The sequence below is a fragment of the Aristolochia californica genome, unplaced genomic scaffold (genome assembly GCF_029961685.1).
Source record: "Aristolochia californica isolate CCGP_79_NKW_82.1479 unplaced genomic scaffold, dmAriCali1.0.hap1 SCAF_1, whole genome shotgun sequence".
NCBI lineage: Eukaryota > Viridiplantae > Streptophyta > Magnoliopsida > Piperales > Aristolochiaceae > Aristolochia > Aristolochia californica.
In genome coordinates, this window is record NW_027181770.1 from 8198879 (window position 1) to 8222496 (window position 23618).

Sequence of the window (23618 nt, forward strand, 5' to 3'; positions counted from 1 at the left end):
TCACGTGTATTAAAGTCAATGTTAACAAGACGAGATAAACTCTGGGTACCTGAAGGTAAATGTCATTTATTTGTCTGGTCTATTTTTAATTAATTTATGTCAAATATATTTTTTAATTATAGGCAAATATTATTTAGTAGATGTTGGATATGCAAATCTTCTAGGGTTTTTGGCGAGGGATTTGTTATCATTTGGAGATGATGCTCTTACAAATCCAAGAGAATTATTCGACCAAAGACACTCATCCTTATAGACTACTTTCGAATGTACTTTTGGGGTTTTAAAAACTCGTTTTAAGATATTAAAAGATGTTCTTCCTTTTGCTTTTGATGTCCAAGTACAAATTATGATTACTTCACAAAGAGGATTACATGAATTTATTTGAAGATGAAGATGATGATTCAAATGATGTTTTTGGTGGAGGAGATTATTAGGGTAATAATGTAAGTAAAGATTAAAATAGTCATTATGGTCATGATTTTGAGGATGATAAGGACCAACAAAGAAATACTAAGAGGGAGTACATAACACAATCATCACGAACATCATATTTTTTAGATTTATTAACAACTCAAATGTGGCAAAATTATTGATTAGTGGAAAATGAATATTTTAGGTGATATTGGACATGTACCAATTGTAGGTTATTTATATTGAATATTGAATGAGTTGTACTTGTATTATTTTATTTTTATTATTGTGCTATTTACATAGCACATTGAATAATGGTTTCAATATATTATATTTAATTACTAGTTTAAAAGTGAGAATTTAGACACTATAAAAATTACAAATTGATTAACTATTTTGATATTATAAAAGTAAGTATTTATGTAATTATTTTATTTTTATATATTTATGTGATTAAATCATATTAATTTAATGTTTATTAATTTATCAAAAATTAAAGTATGTTTATTAATAAAAACATTAAGTACAACTATCTTACAAGAGTTAATAGACTACTTTTATATAATAAATATCCTTTTTATATAAATTAATGATGATTAATATTTTATTCAATTAGTAGTTTAAGTGTGAGTATTTAGATACTACAAAAGTAACAATTTGATTAATATTTTGATATTATAAAAGTAAGTATTTTTTAAATTATTTTATTCTTAAATATTTTATTAAATAAATATTTTAAATTATTAATAGTTTATTTTTCTATTATAAGTTAAAATCTATCTTAATTTATTAATTAAAAAATTTATGTACAACTATCTTATCATATCCAATAGACTAATTTCATATAATAAAGTATTATTTTTTATATAAATTAATGATGGTTAATATTATATTTAATTACTAATTTAATAGAGAATTTAGATACTCATATTGTACCAATTTGATTAACTATTTTGATATCATTAAAGTAAGAGTTTAATTATTTTATTTATACATAATTAATTAATTAATAATTAAAATTTAAATAATTTATTAATTTATTACAAGTTAAAATATATCTTTTAGTTTATTAAAAATATTATAAAAAAATCTATTAAAATAATTTATTTAATAAAAATTCCCTTTGCACTTTACACCATACTTTCTATTATGTATACTAACACAAAAAATACTTTACATTGCACTTTTTATTGTGCACACTAACATAAAAAATTAGTTCACTTTCACTTTTAGACTCTGTTAGTGCACTCTGAAAGTGAAAGTGAAAGTACTCTCACTAGTGAAAATAACCCAATAACCTGTTAGTGTGCACTGCAAGTGGCAAGTAAAAGTGAATTCACTAGCTAAAAGTGAAATCACTATCTATGCCTAGTGAATTCACTTTCACTTGCATGCTCACTCTTGTTCTACTCTTCTAGCCTCTCACTTTTGCATTTGGATATTATAAAATTAAGTCTTTTTTTAAGTATTTATTTTATATATTTAATTAAACTAAAAATCTTAATTTAAAATTAAAATTATTTATTAATTTAAACAAGTTAAAATTTATTTTTATTTTATTTTATTAACAGGATATTTAAATAAAATTTTCTTATAAAAATTAAATCAATAGAGTGATTTTATATAATAAAACACCCTAATTTTTATTTATATAAATTCATGATTTTGATATTATATTTGATTTCTAATTTAAGAGTGAGAATTTAGATATTTCAAAAGTAACAATTTGATTAAGTATATTGGATATTATAAATTAAGTATTTTTTAAATCAATTTATTTTTTATATTTAATTAAATAATTAATTAAAAATTAAAGTTAATTAATTTTAAACAAGTTAATATTTATTTTAGTTTAGTTAAAAACTATCTAAAATAAAATTTAAAATCTACTCAAGTAATTTTATATAATAAAATACCATTTTTATTTATATAAATTCTTTATTTTTTAATATTATATTTAGTGACTATTTTAAGAGTGAGAATTTAGATATTGTAAAAGTAATAGTTTGATTAACATTTGGATATTATAAAAGTAAGGTTTTTTTAATCTTTTTTTATATATATATCTAAATAAATAATATTAATTTATTTTAATTATTTATTAATTTAAAACAAGTTAAAATATATTGTAGTTTAGTTAAATAATCTATAAAAGTAATTTTGTATAATAAAATACCCTCTTTTTATTTACATAAATTTATGATTTTAATTAAGAATGAGAATTTAGATATTAAAAAGTAACAATTTCATTAAGAATTTGGATAGTACAAAAGTAAAATTTGTTTAAGTATTTTATTTGTATATAATTTACTAAATAAATAAATTTAATTTACTTTTTTAATTGTTTATTACTTCGAACAAGTTTAAGTTTATCTTAACTTTTAATAAAAAACTAAATAAAACTATCTTATAAAAATTAAATTTATTAAATTATTTTATTAATAAATTTCTTATATGCTTTCCACATACTTTTCACTATACACTAACAAATAAAATTACTTTCACACTAACACAAAATAATAATAATTTACTTTCACCAGTATTCACTTTCAAAGTGCCACTAAACTCCCTACTTTCCATTGTACTTTCAAAATGCACTGACCCCCTGCAGAAACCAACTACACTCGGCATAATTATCTTTTCAGACTAAAAATGTCTCTTGAGATGAGATATGATAAGTGACAAATTTGGAAGATAACCCAATATAACCTTATCAATATATACAATTTTAAAGTATATTTAATGGCTCAAAATGCCGTTCTCTTCAGGAAATAACCATGTCATTCCACCCACTTCGTCCAATTCTCAACTGTCTTGCTCAAGAATTTATACAGTAAAACCCAAATCCAGTTGACATTTTCACTAATTAATAATGACATGTATAACATAGTTTCTAAAAATAAAGAATTAAAAAATAGCACATAAAAAATTGCATTGGAGACCTGTTTCCCGTCGCGTGTAATATATTGCTGTACTTGCTCAGCATCCAGCAGCTTTTAAGAACTTGTCATAAGGGCTAGAAGGTGGTAGCCTGAAGGATTGCTCGTACTCACTAAAACACACGAGTGTCCCACCAACTTGCATTTCTGCGTCGACTAGTTTTGGATGTGGCTCTGGCAGCTCCATCATCTTCTAAAAGCCACCAAGAAAAAGGACCAAGATGGTTCAAAATCATGGCAAACAAATTTCAGAAGACACTAGAGAATTCCGTTGGTCTATGCAGCTTTTCTTTCAACGACAAGGTAATAGAAAACATGAAATATGTCATACCTCAGGTGAAGAAGTCAGACCATTCTCATCGCTCGTTGGCTCACTTTGATGCTTGAGACTTAGAAGTGCAGACATTTTCTGTTGCTTTCCAATTACAAGAGCCTCACACTGGCTTTTCATTTGATCATAAGGTACAGGTGTCGAGGAAACTGGAAAGCTAGCAACTTGTCGGGCTGTCTCTAGAACCTGATGGACAAGGTTGCATTTTAGAAATATGAAATGAAATACTCGAGAAACTAAATTTTACTTGTACAATTAACATTTAGCCTAGTAGGAGAGTCACTGAGAAAAAATATATGAGATTTCCGAAATATGGATTGACAGATAACTGACACAGCAGATTATACAACGCTTTAAATGAAACTCAAAACACATTTAACATAGTGAAATAAAAAACACCTCAGCTGAGCTAAAGACAACAACAAATCTTATCCTTTAAAGATGCAGTTGTGGGTCAAAAGGATAAACATTGAATAATTCAAGAGATAACCAAGCATACCGAATCAATAAGTTGATTGACGCTGATAATATCGGTCATGTTTCTCATGGCAGATGTTTTACGGCCTGATTGACTTCCAAATACGTCTGGCAGCATTTCATCATCAGTCAAGGAAGCCAAAGGGATGATCTGGAAAGAAATTTCTCAAATTAATCAAAGTAGCCCTTAACCCATGAGGCTAAGTCACAACAGAATGACCAACACGGATAGATTTAAGATAAATTTAGGATCCTAAAATAGATGTAACATTGGTATAACCTCATCAAATGATTGGAACTCCTTATGAGGAAGGGGAGAACATGGGCGAGGTGTCTCCATGAACAATGGACCACCAAGTGGATATGCATCATCAGGAGAAAATTCCTGCATGAGCTGTTGTCTTATTACTGATAACTCTTCCTGCAAGAGAACAATGATAAATTCTTGATCCACAAATTAAAATAAATTAATTGATTAGAAAAAACCAAGAAACTCAAATTCTATAGTGAAGGCCCCATCTGGGACTAATCAAGCCCAAGATCAGGCACCAATGAAAATCAGGTCATGGCCTTCAAATCGTCAATGACGAAGAAAGTATTCACATGTTAATACAAAAAATATGACCGACATTGTATAAACCATGAAAATTTTTGGTCCAGCTTTCATGACTATTGCACGTCTAATTAAGGCTTCAAATCCTGATACTCATGCCATAAAGGGAAACTGAACTTTCAAGCATCTGGAGGGTTATTCTTCTTACGCTAACCCATAATACTATTTAGAAGATATCATGAAGAGGAATGTGAGACTGGAAAGGAGATGGTACCTCTGATAAGCTTCCACAAGCTTGCATAAAGTGGGATATGATAGTTTCTCTAAGATGATCACTGTCTGATTGGATTGCAGAAAGAGACTTCAATGCAGAAGCTTCATCATCTGGTGACCCATAAGCTGAATTCTCACACTCAGAAATATTGTAAACAGCTTCTATTCTACTGTCTTCAATCAAATGAAGATAGGGATCAACCTGTCACATGCCTTTACACTTAGTTACACTTAAAAGAGGTTTGAAGTACACAATTTTATGATCCTTGATTATTGAGAATATAAATTTTTTATGATCCTTGGTTATTGATAATATAAACCAACCGTTTGATCTGTCAGTGGTTCCTTGATCAGAGAAATTAGGTTTTGAAGATTGCCCGCTTTTGCTGAAAATATAAGCATGTATGATGCTAAGGAGAACAGTGATCTTCGGCAGGATGGCTTCAAACTACCTTCAAATGGATGTAAGAAAGATTGAATCAGAAGAACTTTTTCCAATAAGGAGAAACCTTTTCTTTCTTCTGCATTTTATGTGAAACATTTGCCCTTCTGTTTGTGGTAATTTTACTGTAAACGTATCATTTGAACATGTCAATAGTCAACGTGGACCTTCCCCTAATATCCAGATAAATTGGTACTAGTATTACTCAAGCTGGAGCATTTTCTTCAGTTAACACTTTTAGTCACTACAAGCAACTTACCATCTTGCTGAAGAGATATACTCCTAAGAGACAATGCCAGCTGCAAAGATCGAACCAGCACCACATGACTAGAGGTCTGCCATAAACCACAAAGCATTAAGAGAAGCAGAAGGCATAATAACATTGGCTGATTTATGGTAGTCCAACAGAGGAACAGTTGGCAAGACATCAAATACTTACCAGTAAACTAAACATTTGAGTGGCGACATTTATTAGTAAACTTAATTTAGCTTTCCAAGATAAAGCCTCTAAATGACAAGGGAGGCAGTACTAATACTTCTTTGGAGATTGAGGAGAAGTCTTAATACTTGATCAGCACCAGTATCGGATACTTGGCAAGGGTCCATACAGCAAGACCAAAATCTGTCAATTATTAAGTTGAGGCCAGTATTAAGATTGAACTTAGTGATCAAGTCATCTTGAGATAAAGTAGTCAAACCACATGGAAAGGGATTTAACCGATATCCTTTTTGCTCACATGTTGGACTTCCTCAGGAGAACATGTGGAAATGGTTTGAGAGAGACCAGACCATCCACAATCACCACCATTACCTTTATCATTAAGGAGTAGCCCCATAACCAGATACTCAGCAACCTAACACCTCCAAGTTTGTTAATGTGTGGATTTGAAAAAAAAATCTGAACAGTAAATGAGACAATGGTACACAAATTTGCCACATGTTTCATGCATAACGAGTGTGATGCACATGAAAAGCCGCAAAAATGGAGTAAAAACTGCCATGTACATAGCACCACTTGTAGTAATTCAATTGCAGACAGCTACAATTCAATTGCCTTCTTCAGCAATTCAATTACCACTGGTGATATTTTAAGGCACCATCTTTTTTTTTTTAAATGTTGATTAGACATGCACACTACCCATTTTTCCTCTAGTGAAACTTGAGCCCAAGCCCCTACACTAAAAACACCCCCATGAGGCCATTGGGCCAAAGTCCCAATCCACATAATTTAAGGCACAATTACCAATTGAACTCTTTTTTTTTCCATTGCATGAACCACATGAGAGCTTACGTGTTGTCATCTCATAAAACCCCAAGGGAACCTATACCATTCAAAAGGTAGTCTTGCTTGTGTCAATAAGGACCTCTGACTACACTTCTTGCCACATTCAAAACAACATCATTTCCTGGATTTGCACTCTCAAAGTGTTTAAGCAATTTAATGGTGGATATTTGAAGGAGAATTGGGAGCAGGTTGCTATTCTAAAGCTTTCCCACTTGCAGCAATGGATTCCTCTTGCCCCTGGTGACATCAAGCTCGATTTGACGGGAGCACTTTCAGGAATCCTACGCCAACTAACTTTGGTGGCATTTTCAGAGATAGCGAGGGCTCCACTCTCTTTTCCTTCTCAAGTCCAGTTGTTGTTGCTGACTCGACTATTGCTGCTTTCGAGCTTAGTTCATGATTTAAGAATTTTCAAGGATAGGCTTCATGACAAGCTCATTTTGGAAGGAGGCTCGCTAGCATCATTAGTTGGTGTAATAGAAGACCCTCCCTCCTTGACAGCTTCAGGGGCTTTTTTATGAGGTTTTAGATCTTGCTGAAAATGTAATTGGATAGAATCATGAATTGAGATCAGCTAATTGTGTAGCCAACTCTCTTGCCAGTCAAGGGGTTTTCCACCAATCTCTCATTGCAAGGACCCTTCTCCCCTTGTGTGTAGTTGTTTTCTTTTGAGCTTGTGGAATGAATGCACCTTCTTTTTTTTCAAAAAAAAGGGGGACCACTGACAATCTATTCAAATAGTTTATCTGAATGCAACTAATTGACTGGTCATCACTTGCTTCACCTTCAAAGAGTCCACACATGACAGAATCCAAAGAGAAAATCCTTAAATCAGGAAGCCATAAAATACATGAGAGAGTCTGCCAGTCCTACCTCTAACAAAAGCCTGCATTTGATTTCAACATATTGCATATGTTTTATACAATGCTGATCACCCTTTCTAAGCCCAAAACATGTTTGGAGTTTAGAAGGTGATGACTGAAGCATCTAATCATCCTTAGCTTCTAAACTAATGGAGGATGCCTAGGGCATTGATTTTTTTCCCACTTACATTTTCAAGATTATGTGAAATAGATCATACAATGGAGAGGAGAAAATAGACAGACTCTCCAAAGGAAACATGTAAATGCCCACAACACCAAGAGACATCACATGAAATCTTACCTTTATTCGTGAAAACATTAAGGCAATGTTATATGTGTGGGCCATGGCCTCAAAATTTGTGGGAGTGTTTCCGGATGATGTTGCCTGAGCCCAAATTGATGAAAGTAAAAGGCCCACCTGGTGGCTGCTCAATCTTAGGGAACTTTGCTCCTGGAGAATGCATATAGGTATATTATATTCCAAAGAAGACACACACTGTATGTGCTAGAACACCTAATAAACTGAAATGAAACAAGTAAAATCTTGAACTTTTACAAAAATAGAAGCTAGCAATTGACACACAGAAAAAGAGTTTTACCTCCACATCATTTTGACTGAACTTCTTCAATCTCTCTCTCTTCCCCTCATCAGCCATGTCAGGTTTATCACAAGAAAAAGTATTGCTCCCAACTTTCTCCAAAATAGTGTCTGAAGGGGAGAAACCCGACAGAGAAATAGAAAGTGTCCTCAATGGGTTGTCCGCTGTTGAAGAGACAGGAGAACTCAAACTAGACCATGGACATATAAGTGATGGCACCAGTACTGCAGAAAAGACACGATGAGCCCCAACACGTGTCTCATGATCTGGGTGAGTCATTGCAAAGAGCAACTGAAGAAATAGAGCTTCCGGAAATGCCTGAAACAATAAATACAATTTACATTTAGCGTTTGAACTAATGAGAGGTGTTTGAATGGATATTACCATACATCTGCATACACAGAGAGTGAGATGCAGGTCAAACAACACAAAAAACTTGCCTTCTTATTGTATGATATATTAGGCAAGGTAGCAACAATTTGTGCAGTACGATAAACAGAAGAAATAGTTGTTCTGGCAACCACAGGAGATGCAGTAATATTCTCAAGCAATACAGCCATCAGATCAAGGATAGGTCCGACATCCCCAACCTGTCAATAATAATGTAAGTAATTCATGTTTTTGATGTACAGTAACCACAAAAGAATTTGTATAAGACATGTTTTGGAAATCTTCTTCAATTTGTGAAGTACCCATTTAATCACAAAATTAGTAACAAAACATAACAATACAATTTATTGCATTAAGCAAGAGATTAAGTAATAAAACTTATCATGAAGCAAAAAGGGAAAAAAAACCTTGTTTGAAAGCTGAAGAAGGCACTCCTCCAATGCAGAGTGAAGAGTAGCATTCAACTTCATCGCATCATCCCCCACATTCCGTGCTTCAATAGAACACTGCATGCACTTCCGCAACAGTTTAATAATCTCACTTATTGCACCTATTATAGCTACAGAAGCCTGCAGCCTTGAGTATCGTGCAAGACCTGTTGTCACTCTAACAATATCAATCTGCATATTTGGCCATTTAACCACATTTTTGTGATCTAAGTGCTTCACCAAAATAGATAACGACAAATGTGTATTCTCTCCTGCAGGTAAATTCATTTGAGATTAAAAATTGTCCACAGAAGGTACTTCTTTCACTGTAAAGTAGTCTACAAGAACTGAGATCCAACTAACCTGACTTCTGCATCAACAGTTGCAACTCCAATAATACAGAACATGCCAGCCCTCTTTCTGAAGACCAGTGGTTCCCTGAATCAAGGTAACGGAATATAGGTTCCAAAACCCGACGCACAGTAGTTGCCTCCTTTGCCAGTGCTGCCATATTTTGCAGGCAGATCCTTGACCAATATGAGGGACATTTGGAAGTATCTCTGTATAAAGTGTTGGAAGTGGTGAATAAGGAGCTTACAATTTTGAAGGCTTATATGTTTCTCAGATAAAGAAAGAGAGAGTGAGCATAGTTCTGAATAAGAACCCTCACATTGTAGCATCCAGTTCTACTTTGGCATTTACAACAGCCAATTCAACTTCCTGACCGATAATTCCTGAGTTCGTTTGGAAGCCATCATAGTTGTCCAATGTGGCTGAGATAATCTGTACCACAGACAAGAACGAATTTATCCAATCTTGCTGCCAAAGGTAGTATCTCATACAACCTGCCATCTTTGTGAAAAACACACATACACAAAAAGAAGAAGAAGAAGAAAAGGAAGAAGAATAAAATGTAGGGGAACCAAACCAAATACTAGGTTTTAGTTTAAGTTCTCTTGGTCGCAAAGATTATAAAAATCATTATTAGAAGAAAGTGATAACAAAGAACTTGCACTGGAGTGTTCTTTTTTTTTTTGTCTTTTTCAAAAGGGCAGGCGACGGATACACAGGCAGACATCCAGTGCACTCTTAGATCAGCCAATTGTATTGTTAACAAACTTGCAAAAGAGGTACCTGGCCTCCTACATCTCATTGTACAGGATTATCTCCCCCCTATCATGTTATCTTTCATTTTGATTTTTTTTTTTTTTTTTGGCTCACTTGTTTTTGTTTCTACTTGGTTTGAGTGGACCTCACGTTACTAGAAAAAATAAACAAGATTGCGCTAATTATCCACAAACACCAGTCTCCTCTAAAGGGTAAACCTCATAAGAGATAGCAAACCCCACTTGTGCAGATGTGGAACAGTCAACATCTAATTGCATATTCCTTTTCTTTTTGAAATAGTGGTAACTCATTGAAGAAAGGGCTCAAACCCTTAGGAAAGAGAATCCCCCATTAAAAAAACAAATCTGGAAACTCCAGCTTTAGCCAATTCATCAGCAAGAAACACTTGAATCTTTACAATGATAACTAATCTCCTCAAAATAATATTGAAGCCTCTAATAAGGAAAAGATTGTGAAACCATGCAAAAGAGATTTTCCCTTGTTGTTACAATTGGAGTTAGCAATAATCTGATTTCATTTGGACTTCTCAACAACAGATTGGATTATATTTTCTCTCTCCTATGTTCACCTCTTTTCCCTAACTCCCATGTAGTGCTCTCCAGTCAACTGGAAGCGGACATGCCATGCAAGTGAAACTTTTGAGTCTCCACATGAGTATAGTTAACAGTTCTCAAACTCAAGTCAGCTCACCTTTTATTTTTCTACCAAAGTTAAATAAACAAGTGTATCAGCAGAAGACTCCTTTCACTCATTTCCTAGTGGTTTCTTTACATAATACTGTTGCCATATATCCAGATCATTTTGATCTTCTTCGTTAACTTAAACTTCACTGTGGTTCCACTAATAATTGCCAAAATATTTTGTTGTTTTTTATATTAACCTGATTACATTTAATAATAATTTTTTTGAAAAAATGGTGAGAATAACATTAAAAGGATCATTAATTAATTAATTAATTAATTAACCATTAATGTTGCCAAAATAGTCTATATCCAATCTCCGCTTGTAAGTCTAATTGGTGAAAAATACAGCTCCTAAACTTTAGGTAGCAGGCTCAAGTCCTATAAACATACAAAGGAAGAGACATGCTTAAATACATTATAGACTTTCTACTTCTATTGAATTAGTAAGAATCCACAGCAGTATCATATTAATAACCTTGACTTAGTCAACGTCATAACCAATTTGTTAGTCTAACAATACCTAACAACAGCAACAAATAAAAAAGAATTAATAATAAACTTTCACAACAACATGAAGCTCAATCTTAGCACCATATAACTCCAAAATAACTAGGGAAAGCTATAACTCCAAAATAATTAATGAATCTTTGACTTGCTGGGCTCTTAACTTCACAAATTTACATAAGTTAAAAAACAACAACCAATCAAAGAATAAGAGCACATGATTATATCTGTTTCATTTGAGACATTTAACAAAACATTGTATGCTGAATGTTATAGAAGAAGGAAGAAAAGACTTACATCATCAAAATCCATAGTTATGTGGGAGTATTCGCCCATAAACCAGACCTAGAGATGAGAGAGTGTAGTCATTGAATTTAAGATGAGAGGAGGTACATCCAATCATTTGACGAAGAGCAAGATGAACTTGATATAAACTTTAAAGGAAACATGACAGAGAAAAAAAGATAAATGATATCAGGAAAATAGGCAAAAAATGGCTTACCATGGAAGCAAGAGCTTGCAATCCTGCGGAACGCAAACGTAGTGCTTTCTCATCTTCTCCAATCTCTTGAGCCAGTTGACAGAGTTTGGGGATGAGGCCCTCTAAATTGAACATATATGTGCTATCTGTCTACTTTGATTGCATACATGAGTCAGTCTTCAGAAGGTATTGTGCACCACTTATTTTACTTTCAAATGATCTTTTTTAGAAGAAGAGAATAAATACTGATCAAAATTTTAAAGAAACATGATTTGTTTGAATAAGTCTATAACAGCATGAGGTATGTTAGATGTCAATGAGTTCACTAGAGGAGTTTATACCTGGTTATTTAAAAAGTCAACAAGGATCTGACAACCCAGGATACGCATTTCATCTTGTCGGGTTTGTTCTAGAAGAGTTCTTACAATGCACAACAAGCTACTAGCATATAGAGTCCTGAAACAATTAAAAATCATTTCAGAAAAAATCAATGCTGTGAATACACCTAGAATTATAATAAATTACCATGAGGTGTTTTATGATTATCCACCATGTATTGACCATCTTCAAGTGAAAGAATATAAGTAAACATAATAAGAACATGCATTTAAAAAAAAAAAAAGGTGATGAGATAATGCAACAAAAGAAAAGGAACAAATAATTCATATATTTTCTCAAGCTATCCTCCCAAAATTCAGATTTACCATCTTCACATAACACCCTACCTTATGGGTCGGTTTGCTGCTTTAATTAAATAGTAAACTATTTATTTTTACTGCAGAATATCCAATCCTAGTACTTATGCATACTTTTAGGGAATGTCTGGCTCACGAAAAAGTTTGAAATTCAACAGAGATCTATCAAGAACTAACAATAACAAAGAACACCCTCTCTGTGCGTCATAGTCCTAAAAGAAAAATCTCCTCACATAATATTTTTTCACGTTCCTTTTCAAAATGATAACGACAAACTTCAAAGGTGTATGATCCAAGCTCCTCAAAGTGCATTCCTGCAAGGAAGGCAAATTCTTGATCTTGCACTATTTGCCCATGAGATCATCAACTACTTCAAGAAGAGGAAACTTGAAGTAATTATCATTACCCAAATGGGGTTTGGCGAGAGATGGAGATTATAATTGCATGTCATCTGCTTTCTTTTCAATCATGGCAAATAGGACCACATATGGCTACTTTAAAAACTCTGAAATTTTGCCAAGGGGGTCCTTTTACTCCATGCTCTTTAGCTTAATCGGTTGAACTTCGCTTTCTCTTTTCCTCAAGGCCAAACAGGTCTCTTGGCTGCTCACCATAGCGAATAAGGCTGATATAAACATTCCAATACTTCAAATTGTGGAGAATACGTTATGTTTCTGCCAACTGTTAGATGAGAAAATAATCAACAGCAAGGCCATCTTACTTTCATACGAGGCTATCCCAGACAGAAAATAAATTGGTCAAAGTCAGCAATATATGGGATCAATTGCCTGAAGACAATCTTAATAGCATGGGAGAGATTCTTGGTTGCAAGGATGCCCATCTCCTTGCCACCAGCTTAGGGCTGCCACTTACTGCAAGCCAGCCCTCCAAGGCTTCAAGGGCCCTCATTCTCAAGAAGTTCGATCAACAGATCTCCACTTAGAAAGGGAAAACATTTTATAAAGAAGTTCATCTCGTCTTGTAAAATCAACTTCAGCTGGTCTACTTATTTAACATCTCTCAATCCTTAGATGTCCAAGAGTGTAGTAAACAGAATTGAGGAAATTGAGCAGAGAATCTTCTGGAGAGTTTCCACAAATGGTTTCAAATATCGCTTGGCTGATTAGATGAGGTTTGCCTCCCCAAGAAAGGTGGGTTGGGGAGAGCACACTATACAAAAGAAAGGGAAACACCCAAAACCCAAACAGAAGAACAAAAGAAGATCACGGTGAAGTCAAATCAGCCCACATCTAAAGGGTAAGTGTCCTCCACAACAAGATGAATGAGAGCAACACCCCATCCTTGCGAACTTACCAGCCAAACCATCAACACTATAGCATTATGAGATCATTGTCAATAGATACCTTGACATAAATCAAGAATCTTGTTGTGCCTACGCCAGAATCTCCATGGAGGCATAAGACCTGATTAGAACCACCTAATTATGACACCAGAATCACCCTCTATTGCAAGAGAATAACCAAAATTTTGCTTGCCTCAGTGGAGTCATATTCCCCAAAGGGTGCAGAATATAACTTAACAACCTGCCCCAAATAGTCTTGAAGGATACCTCCACCTCCTGTGGGGCTCAGATTCCCTTTAGACCTCCCAAAAATAATTCTGCTTCAACCCATCCTCATGAAGTGGCTGCCAGAAGCATATTCAGGCACTTCTAGAATAAAAAAGGCAGCTACCTCATGCCTGTAATACCTTAGAATAACACTAGTGAAATGCCGAAATGAATGTCAATTGCACAAAATTGAATGTATGAATCATACATTCGGCATCCAATAGAACGTATACAATTCTCAAATGTCCTAGCATTTCTCTCCTCCCAAGAGCCCAGACTGTTACACAAAAAGTTGTTAACTATAATGTATCTCTCATGTGTTTATACATGCATCTTATGTTAACATGACCCACGCACACTTACAATAAAACATAATAACATATTCCTTTTATGGATAGTTCTTTCATAAAGAGAGACCTAGTTTAAGGATTTGAACATTTGAAAATAAATATTTCCTTCTGAAATGTTCTGGATCCTTTTAATTGGACTAAGTTGTCCCAGAAAAGTAATCAAAGATCCTATCTTTGTAAATGAAGTGATGATCACCACCTACAATATGCATCAATAAGTGTTATAGACATTGAACATTTTACGTGGTTATCTTTCAGAAGTGAACCATTAAACAATCATTTTTAGAAAACTTAAAATTTTAAATTCGTTTGAGGTATTCTCAGTTCACAGAGGGAAAAAAGAGTAAATAATTTCAAGCAGATAAAAAATATTAAAAAAAGAATAATAATAAAGAAGAATAACAAAATTTTAACCATGTGTATTAATAAATTTCCAGTACAAAAATCAACCTGGAAAAGAACACAAACAAGAGGTTTGCAATGTTGTTAAACTTACATCTGCTCCTTACATGTAGCTAATAGTTTCCTATATATGTAAACCACAATTTTGGCTCGGTGGAAGTGTTCATTTCGAAGATCCTTAAAACATCTCTGCTCTAAATTTTTTGTAATCTGCAGAAAGTCCAAAAAAATAGATAAGTAAATTATTATAAAAGGATTCAGTATAGCATCTTCAAAGTATTATGATGCTATGGAGATGCCAGTATCAGCATAAACTACTTTTGATGTATAAACATTATATTGACACCATCAAAGCAAGACTGGGCCAGTATACAAATAAGAGAACAATCTAATTATCTTCAACCAGATTTATGTTTGATTAATTGCTTAACATTTAATGATCAATGATAAAATCATTTTTCAAGTTCCTACTCAAGAGGCAATGTTTAGCAAGTGTAAGATTAAGTAAGACATTTTAAACTTACTAATTAGTAGGATTTATTACTTCTGAGAATTAACTTTCAGAGGGGGGGGGGGGGGGAGGGGAAGGTAGGTCACAGTTCAGGATAGAGGATAATATAGTAAAGTTACATCTTACATGCCAGCTGAAGACATCAATGGCTAAGAGCATGAGCAATCATTTGCACTTGCTCAATATTGAATCACATGTTCCTTCTTTAGTAGTGTTACAGGGAACAATCCCACATAGGTTACTATCAGGGAAAAATAAAAGAAAAAAACCCTTCTAACTTTGGCTGGACAGTTTTAGATAGAACTTGTACGCTGTTTGTTTTATTGGGCTCAGTCTGTGTCCTGTTTAGTTAATACCCCATTTAAGTTGTCAATATCTTAGGCCCGTTGTCTATTTGTTTAGGTCTAAATGTGAGGAATGTTAGTGGGAATAATTTCACATAGGCAATGTTAGTAAAACTGATGTGGTTATTAGTTAGAAAAAGCCTCCTAACTCAACAATTAATTTTGGATGGATAAGGACCTAACTTATCAAATATAGTAATCCTTGGTGAGGTATTATTGGCCATAAACTTGACCTACTAAATATGTTTTGCTTGTTTCTAAGTCAAAGGTCACATGACCGGATCTAGAATTGCAAAAAGCAGACTGCAACACAAATCAAACTCGGTCCTTTCCTCATTTTAAAACAAACATTACTCGTTCACTACCTGCCTGATTTTAAAGTGCCATGGAAGAGCCACTTAAGTCTTACAGGAACACATGAGCACTACTCAGGTAGAAAAGAAACTGGTTGAACGCTTTAGTCTCTGTTCCAATTTAGAAAGAACGGCCCCACTAAAGATTGTGATTCATATCTTTTTCTTTTCTTCATTCTCCTTTTTAAGTATTGTGCCTTTCTTACCTAGTAACTTGTCTTTGTTTTCTTTCTCAAAAAAAAAAAAAAAAAAAAAAAAAATCCAATAAGTATTTGTCAAAACAAAACAAGTCCAATAATACCTTTGGGATACGCATTGCATTTTTGGAAGCATACTCGCAAAGCTTGCAAATCTTCCTATCATTTGGCTCTCCTTCCTACAAAACATAAACGACATAATGAAGTCGTTAGCATGGAAATTGATTGCAAACACAATTCTAAAGAAAAACAGGGGGAAAAGAACAGCAACAAGTTTCCCAGAATTTGTTTAACCACCAAAACATGGTGTAGATGTTAAAGTCGGCTACAATTGGAATTTCACTTAAATACATAATTGTGTTGTGCATGATACTGGTAAATCCTTAAAAAGTCTAACAGTGGATTGGTTTGAAACTGATGATTTTGATGAACTTTCCGTATTATATTCACAAAGTAAAACTTGAACTTCAACACTAAATTTTCAACTTCCCAGATGATAGCGCAAAAACTATGCACTTGTTTAACAGAGTTCAGATCTGCTCCTTGTGAAAGCATGCAAACAGAAGGCAGGAAACCTCTCACCTTGTACACAAAGTGGGAGTTGTTTGTTCATAAAATGTGGAAAATGGTTGCTAGTTTACATAATTATTTGACACAATATTTAAAAAAAAACGACCAAAATAATTAATTGATACAATCTGTACAACAATTAGTTAACAATACTTCTAGAACAGACCAATGAGGATACATTTATAACCAAGTGAAATTTCCCTGCCAGACTCTGCTCCAAAAACCGGACAAGTTCTTGGTCACATTGGGTTAAAGCAACGAGTATTGTGTAAGTTACATAGAGTAGGATGAAAATTCACCTGAGATCTGGGAAATATATCGGCAAGGAGCTTCTTGTACCTTTTGACAGGTTGCCTGGATCGAGCACGCATAGAAGGGCAAAAGAAACAGAGGTTACCACAGACGGGTAATACCCGTCTTGACATAACCCCCATTTCTGCACCGAGTCAAACCCCCCTTCCCTGAAAATTTGGGGGAAGAAATCGTGTGACTATTAGAAAAAAAACATATTGGAATCACCAACGATGCAGGTAGGATCAAACGAAAAAGAAGATGCCCGACAGGAGTTCCGTCTAGAGCTTCCACGCACTCAATTCCCAAGAATTCAGGAAACGAGAAATATATAGATGCCAAAGACTCTGAGAAATAAAAAAAAAAAATCCTTCAAACTAATAGATATGAAGTACGTCTTGTGACTGAATTTTCCTCTTACACTGATCTGAATCAACCAGCAGAAAAGGAAACCAAATCCAAGAACCAAAAGCCAAACTATCACAATTATTTAAAGAAAAAAATGGCAACAAAATTCCAAGCTCTGTTTGTGAAGAACAGGAAAAAGCCTTAAGCAACGAGATGAAAATGAACACCGTTAGGGAGCTCTTGAAGAAACACAAACTTCAATATAATTCAATTGATCCAGTGAGCATTTTCAAATGCAATAGAGAATCCAGCAGAAACGTACCCCGGCTTAAAACTTCCGGAGAGGAGCGGAGGCATGAATTCTTCTACCAAGCGTGTCTTATTTCTTATTTCTTATTTATTTTAACACCATAAATATATAAAGTAACTTTTTTTTCATTAAACAAATTTAAGTCAAATAGGATCCGTTCCAAAATTCTATCCAGCAGACATTTCTCCAAGATTCTAGTAGCTACAATGACAATAAAGTCCGTTCGGATCTAGCAATTTCCCAATCTTAGAGGGTCTAGTTCAATATTCTCAAATTTGAGGGCAGATCAAGGATGCATTTTTTTTTTCAAATTTGATCTGTAAAATAATTAATTCAGAAAGGTAGAGACATTAATATTAGACTGGTTCCTCCTCTTGGTAGGTTCCACCTCAACGGTACACGCTCCAATAAGATAAGACTAACAATAAATTCATATGTAAATAATTTGATCTTGTCACAGCGCCAAGAGTTTACAATGTCAAAGCTCCAAAAGGCATAGACCAGTAACGCCCATCGATGACATAATTGCAGAACGCGGCAAAGAGAAGTGTGGACCCTTTTGAGAGAAGATCAAGGAGGATTTGTCTGTAATCACCCCGTAAAGACAACTTTTTTAAGTGACCGTTTTCTATACACAAACGAGGGTATCCGAAGGGTCAAAGAAGGCATCGATTATTAGTAGTTTCGCTGTGGATTTTGAGACAATCAATTGGGGATTAGGAGATAATGGACCATACGAATATAAACTCCTCCAGTTTTAGGGCAAATCGAACCCAAAGGTGTCGTCTCTCTATCAAGAACTCGTCTCCCCGTCTCCCATATCGGACCTGTAACGAATTTCAATCCCTGAAACTCGGTCCTAATCAAAAGGCTGTCCAGTTACAACCATGGCATTGCTGGGCGAAACCAATGACAAGGTTTAATACCTGCCCACAACAATTAAGTAGGTTTATGTCGTTTAACTTGCCTATGACTTCGTCTGCACCAAACTTTTTCAGTTAAAAGTATCATAATGTCATGGGCATTATGATTCGATTGTTCATAATTGTGCCTACTTTTGGTTGTTTATTGTGCATTTCACAGAATCATTGTCGATCATATTATGTCAAAAAGCTCGAGAGCGAGTGATTTACAGAGCAAGGATTTTCAGTTTTCTTCTTCTTCTTTTTTTTTTTTCCTTTTTTTTTGCTAGAAAATCTGTTAAAACAATCGTGGATAATAGAGTTCGAAACCCTATGCCTAAATCTCTTCACATTTGCAATTTCTTGGCTCCGGAACTCGAACACCGGATCTTTTGACGGAATCGAACAGAGAAATGACGCTCTTTCTGTGAAGCATCGGCCTCGTGAGCTCCTCTTCGAGATTGATTTCCGATTTCTTTGAGACGGAAACCTAGTTTTTCTCCTACTCTGGAGGCGGTTTTGAGGTCCCAGAAATTGTGAGACCGAGGGAATCGGTTGCATCTCGCTCTATACTGAGGTAGAAATTCCTGCTCCTAGGAAGAAGCCATGGCCACTATCACATCCGTATTGGGGTTTGTCACCTGCGCTGTGATTCTGCGGCACCTCATCAGCAGTCTCAGAAGATGCGAGGTAGTCGGAGCCGCACCAAAACTCATCTTTGCCTCGCCTGCCTGTTAGTTCGAGGAAAGGAGATGAATCCATCGTTACGACTCGCGAGGTTTCGAGCCTTTCGGCAACCATGGAATATCCCAATGTTTAGGGGCATTTTAGGTCATTAACAAATTATTTTCGGGTCTCGGAATCGGGTTGCCCGGTCCTGACAGCTTAGGTGCCGTGCTTTTCAAAGCAGCCACCGACCGGATGTAATGGGCCGCCTGAGCAGGAGAGTGGACATTGTAATGAAGGCTTCCGTGCCCCTTTTCTGAGTTAGAATTGATGAAGAAAAAAGTACTCCCTTTTCTCTTATGTTCTATCTATTCTCACTGACAATTGTTGGGGGTGGCATCGACGGAGCCTATTCCCAACGGCTTAAGTTCAGCTTAGTTCAATTCGATTTATCTAGTTCGAGATCCAGATATCACTTGTTTGAGTTAACGAGTCAATCTCGACCAAACCATGGTTCGGTTTATAATCTCGCGAGCCGGCTCATTAACGGGCTCGAGAATCGGGATTAGAAGCGGGACCAGGACCAGGAGTGCCGAGCGGGAGTGAGGGGGGAAAGAATTCTTCCTCCCCTCATCACAGTCGAGCCCCTCCTGTCCGCTGTTGTGGCCGCCTCTGTCACCATTGACAGCTGCCTTGCTAATCGCCTTCGCCGCTGCTCAATTTCTTCCCCCTCATCTGCCTTTGTCTTTGTTTCCGTCGCCGCCGCTACTCGATTTCTTCCCCCTCATCTGCCTTCGTCTTTGTTTCCGTCGCAATTGTGCGATGAAAGTTCCTCGTTGGGGCCGATGGAGCATTTCCCTCCACGTTGTCCTCAGCGGAAACCCCGCCCCTCTCCCCCTAGAAGAAGATTTTGCACATGCAAGATCATAAACAAGTGAAAAAAAAATCTAGGGACTATTACTGGTTTTTTAATAAATATTGAAAAAATATTTTTAGTAGAAATATGTTTCTAGGGACTATTAGTGCCTCATGTTTTTTTGAAATATTTTTCTAATCGAAAATTCTTATTTAAAAAAATCATATAATTTTCTAAGTAAGATTTTCATGCCAAAATGGGCTAGAAAATTTTTGAATAAGTATTTGACAGTTGATGTTGTAATACTTTTAACATGAGGCAATTTTCATAGCAATTTTGTGTTTGACATTTTATTGATTAAAAATTTATCAATAAATATAGTAATATATTAGATTGATTATTAATTTTTATTTATTTCCCTATAAGAGACAATAAGAGGTTCATTTAACTTTTCGAAGAAAATTTTAAAATATTTCTTTTAATTTTCTAGTAAGTCACTAACAGTAATAGGATTTTATTTAAATGTTTTTTTTTTGGAAATATGTATCCTAGGAAAAACTAGAAAAACATTTCTAGTTTTACCTAGAATCTAAATTTTCAACTAGGGGCACTAAGGAGGCCATAGTAAATTTATGGCTAGATTCAAAAATTACAAATAAGTTAGACAATATTTGGGGTAAAAAAGATTAATATTAGTGCGTTCTAATCCATTATCGAGATTCAATCTCGAACCTCACCTATCATTCTTTTCTAGCTGAAAAATTATTTCCAGGAAAATTTTATGGTTAAACAATTTTTGTAGAAACATATTATTTTCTCCAACTAGAAGGCCTTATTAGTGTTTTTTTTTAGGAAACATTGAAAAAGGTTTTCTAGTAAAATTAAGTCTCCTGGGACTATTAGTGCCTCATGTTTCCTAAAAAGACTTTTGAAGTGGAAAACTCTTACCAAGAAATTTTTGTAGAAAGGAAATCTTTGTTGAAACAAATTCCTTTCTACAACTATAAGGCCTTGTAAGAGTTTTTCTTTCAGGAAATGTTAGAAATGTATTTCTAGTAAAAATTTGTCTACAGGGACCATTTGTTCCTCATGTTTCCATGAAACACTTTTCTAGCTAAAAAAATTTACTTAAAAAATTTAATGGTAAGACAATTTTTCCTAAAACAAATTATTTTCAACAACTATAAGGACTTGTTAGTGCATTTTTTCAGGAATCATTTTTCTTGCATAAAATTCTTACCAGGTAAATTTTGTGGTAAGGCAATTTTTGGTGAAACAGATTACTTTGTACAACTATAAGACCTCGTTAGTGGATTTTTTTAGGAAACATTAGAAAAGTATTTCTAATAAAAATACGTCTTCAAGGGCCATTATTGCCTCATGTTTCTTAGCAACTCTTTTCTAGATCAAAATTCTTACCTAAAAAATTTTGTGGTAAAAATAATTTTTGCCGAAACAAATTACTTACAACAACTAACAAGGCCTTATAGTTGAAGAGAGTAATATATTTCAACAAAAATTGCATTACCATAAAATTTTCCTGAAAAGAATTTTCAGCTAGAAAAAAGCTTCCTAGAAGCTTGAGGCTCTAATTTCTTTTCATGCTCAACGTGATTTAGATAGTGTTTAGGTCTTCTCTTATATATGGGATTAGATTGATTGTACAAATGAACAAATTAAAAGCAAGTGTTTGGAGGTGGTTGTTTCCGATTGGATGATGAAACACTACATGGGGTCCACATATGTCGTGGACGCCTTCCTCTCACATAATGTAGGTCATATAAATTTGACGTTGTGGTGATATTATGGAGGTATTAAGCAAATTATACCATATTTTAGGAATTTATACAGTTAACCGATTTGATTTTTCCTGAGTATGTATGTTCCCCGGATGCCACGTTGCAGTTTAATAGCTCGTAAGTGTTCTCTATTGTTGTGGCACGCAAGGGAAATGAGCTGCAGGGGAGATCCAGCCTTACCCCCTTCCAACCAATCAAATTCATCCTTTCCGCTTGTTCCGATGACATCCCAATTTTCCCTCCTCCCCTTATCCCTCGCCGCTTCGCCCATCTCTCTCTTCTCCCTCCCGCCATGGATGCCAATTCTCTTCAGTCTCTCCACCATCCTCTCCTCAAGCACCAATACCTTCATTACCCCTCTCTCGACGCATCTCCCTTGTGCATCTTCCTCAAATCCACCACAGCTGCTTATCCCTCTCTCTCGTTCAAATTCACCTCTCACTTGACTGCATTCGCCAGTTCCGTCACCAGTTCTTCGACCAGTTCCGTTACCACCTCCTCTGCAATCTCCTTTGACCTCTTGGACCAATACTTATCCTCTCGGAATTTCCGGCAAGCCGACGAGGAGACGCGCCGCCTGCTCATTGTTCTTGCGGGCGAAGCGGCGGTCAAGCGTGGGTATGTCTTCTTCTCCGAGGTCCAATTTATATCTGAGTCAGATCTCCAGACTATTGACAGGCTCTGGCGCGAGAACAGCGACAACAGATACGGGTATAGCGTGCAGAAAAAGATATGGGGAAAGTCTGGGAGGGATTTCACCAATTTCTTTAGAAGGGTAGGATGGATGAAGAAGCTCGATTCCGAGGTCGAACAATACAACTATATAGCTTTTCCTGATGAATTCTTGTGGGACATGAAAGACGACACGCCTCTGGGACATTTGCCCTTGACCAATGCTCTGCGAGGGACCCAATTGCTCAATAGTATTTTGACGCACCCTTCTTTTCAGTTGACGGAAGAAGAAGCAGACCTGTTCACGGTGGCGGAGAAAGGCAGCGAAGGCAACAAAGAAGGAAAAAACCAGAGCACGAAACCCACCATCTCTAAGAATTTTAAAGCAGACTACAGCTTCTGAGGTCCAATTTAAATTATGTTCGTTACGCAATGCATGCGCCCACCATGTACGAATTGGAGTTAAGCGCAGCATATGTGAATGATGAATTTTCCATTTGGAATTGGTAGTGTGAAGTGGGCGAAGTCTTGTAGAGATTATCTGGGAGGCACTGCAGCGTTGGGTTTTTCCTCTGTTGCTTTACAGTCTTATCGGCGTTCAGCTTTGTGATCCATGAGAGATTTCTAGTTCTTCTTGTAGTCAACTCTAGCAAATTCTGTCATGGATGTAAAGTGCTGAAGTAAAAATTTAGTGGGTATATCTACAAAGATAAGTGGCAAATTTGAATGAGGTCGAGTTGGAAAACATATTGACGCTAATGCAACTTTAGCAAGTTGAATTTGACCCTTGATACCAGGAGTTCTCAAACTTAGTTATCAGTGTATCACTATAACAATAATCTCTGAAATATAAATCGAAAGGATGGTTTCAAGAAAAAACCAAGTGCTGTTTATGTTTATGGGTGAAAAAGGAAGTAAATGTGGCTGGTAGAAGCATGGAGACACGATGGGAGCTTGGGATTTTCAAGGTATCTCAATTTCTATATTAGACATGT

The 23618-nt window shown here is 35.2% G+C and overlaps 2 protein-coding genes across 4 annotated transcripts; one reads left to right on the plus strand and one right to left on the minus strand.

Annotated features, from left to right (window-relative positions):
• Positions 1 to 3149: 3149 nt before the first annotated feature.
• On the minus strand, positions 3150 to 17791 carry LOC137944569 (protein SEMI-ROLLED LEAF 2-like). 3 transcript variants are annotated; one of them, XM_068790255.1, is made up of 20 exons: positions 17741 to 17791; positions 17079 to 17240; positions 16314 to 16388; positions 14899 to 15014; positions 12129 to 12243; positions 11809 to 11937; positions 11604 to 11651; positions 9662 to 9774; positions 9355 to 9551; positions 8971 to 9263; positions 8614 to 8763; positions 8174 to 8491; positions 7876 to 8025; positions 5686 to 5761; positions 5309 to 5436; positions 4986 to 5186; positions 4439 to 4579; positions 4181 to 4309; positions 3682 to 3867; positions 3150 to 3543 (listed from the first exon to the last, which is right to left on the minus strand). In XM_068790255.1, the coding sequence occupies exons 2-20, from the start codon at positions 17211 to 17213 to the stop codon at positions 3391 to 3393; spliced, it is 2853 nt and encodes a 950-aa protein (XP_068646356.1). In that variant the 5' UTR covers positions 17214 to 17240; positions 17741 to 17791; the 3' UTR covers positions 3150 to 3390. The 3 variants fall into 3 exon arrangements, with proteins under 3 accessions (XP_068646356.1, XP_068646363.1, XP_068646369.1); XM_068790262.1 differs by lacking the exons at positions 16314 to 16388; positions 17079 to 17240; positions 17741 to 17791 and having other exon boundaries at positions 14912 to 14952; XM_068790268.1 differs by lacking the exons at positions 14899 to 15014; positions 16314 to 16388; positions 17079 to 17240; positions 17741 to 17791 and having other exon boundaries at positions 11809 to 11940; positions 12129 to 12188.
• A 4422-nt stretch (positions 17792 to 22213) lies between these two features.
• Positions 22214 to 23382, plus strand: LOC137958415 (tetrapyrrole-binding protein, chloroplastic-like). The gene has a single exon (XM_068805420.1). It carries the CDS (start codon positions 22244 to 22246, stop codon positions 23024 to 23026), a length of 783 nt encoding a protein of 260 aa, XP_068661521.1. The 5' UTR covers positions 22214 to 22243; the 3' UTR covers positions 23027 to 23382.
• The last annotated feature ends 236 nt before the right edge of the window (positions 23383 to 23618 follow it).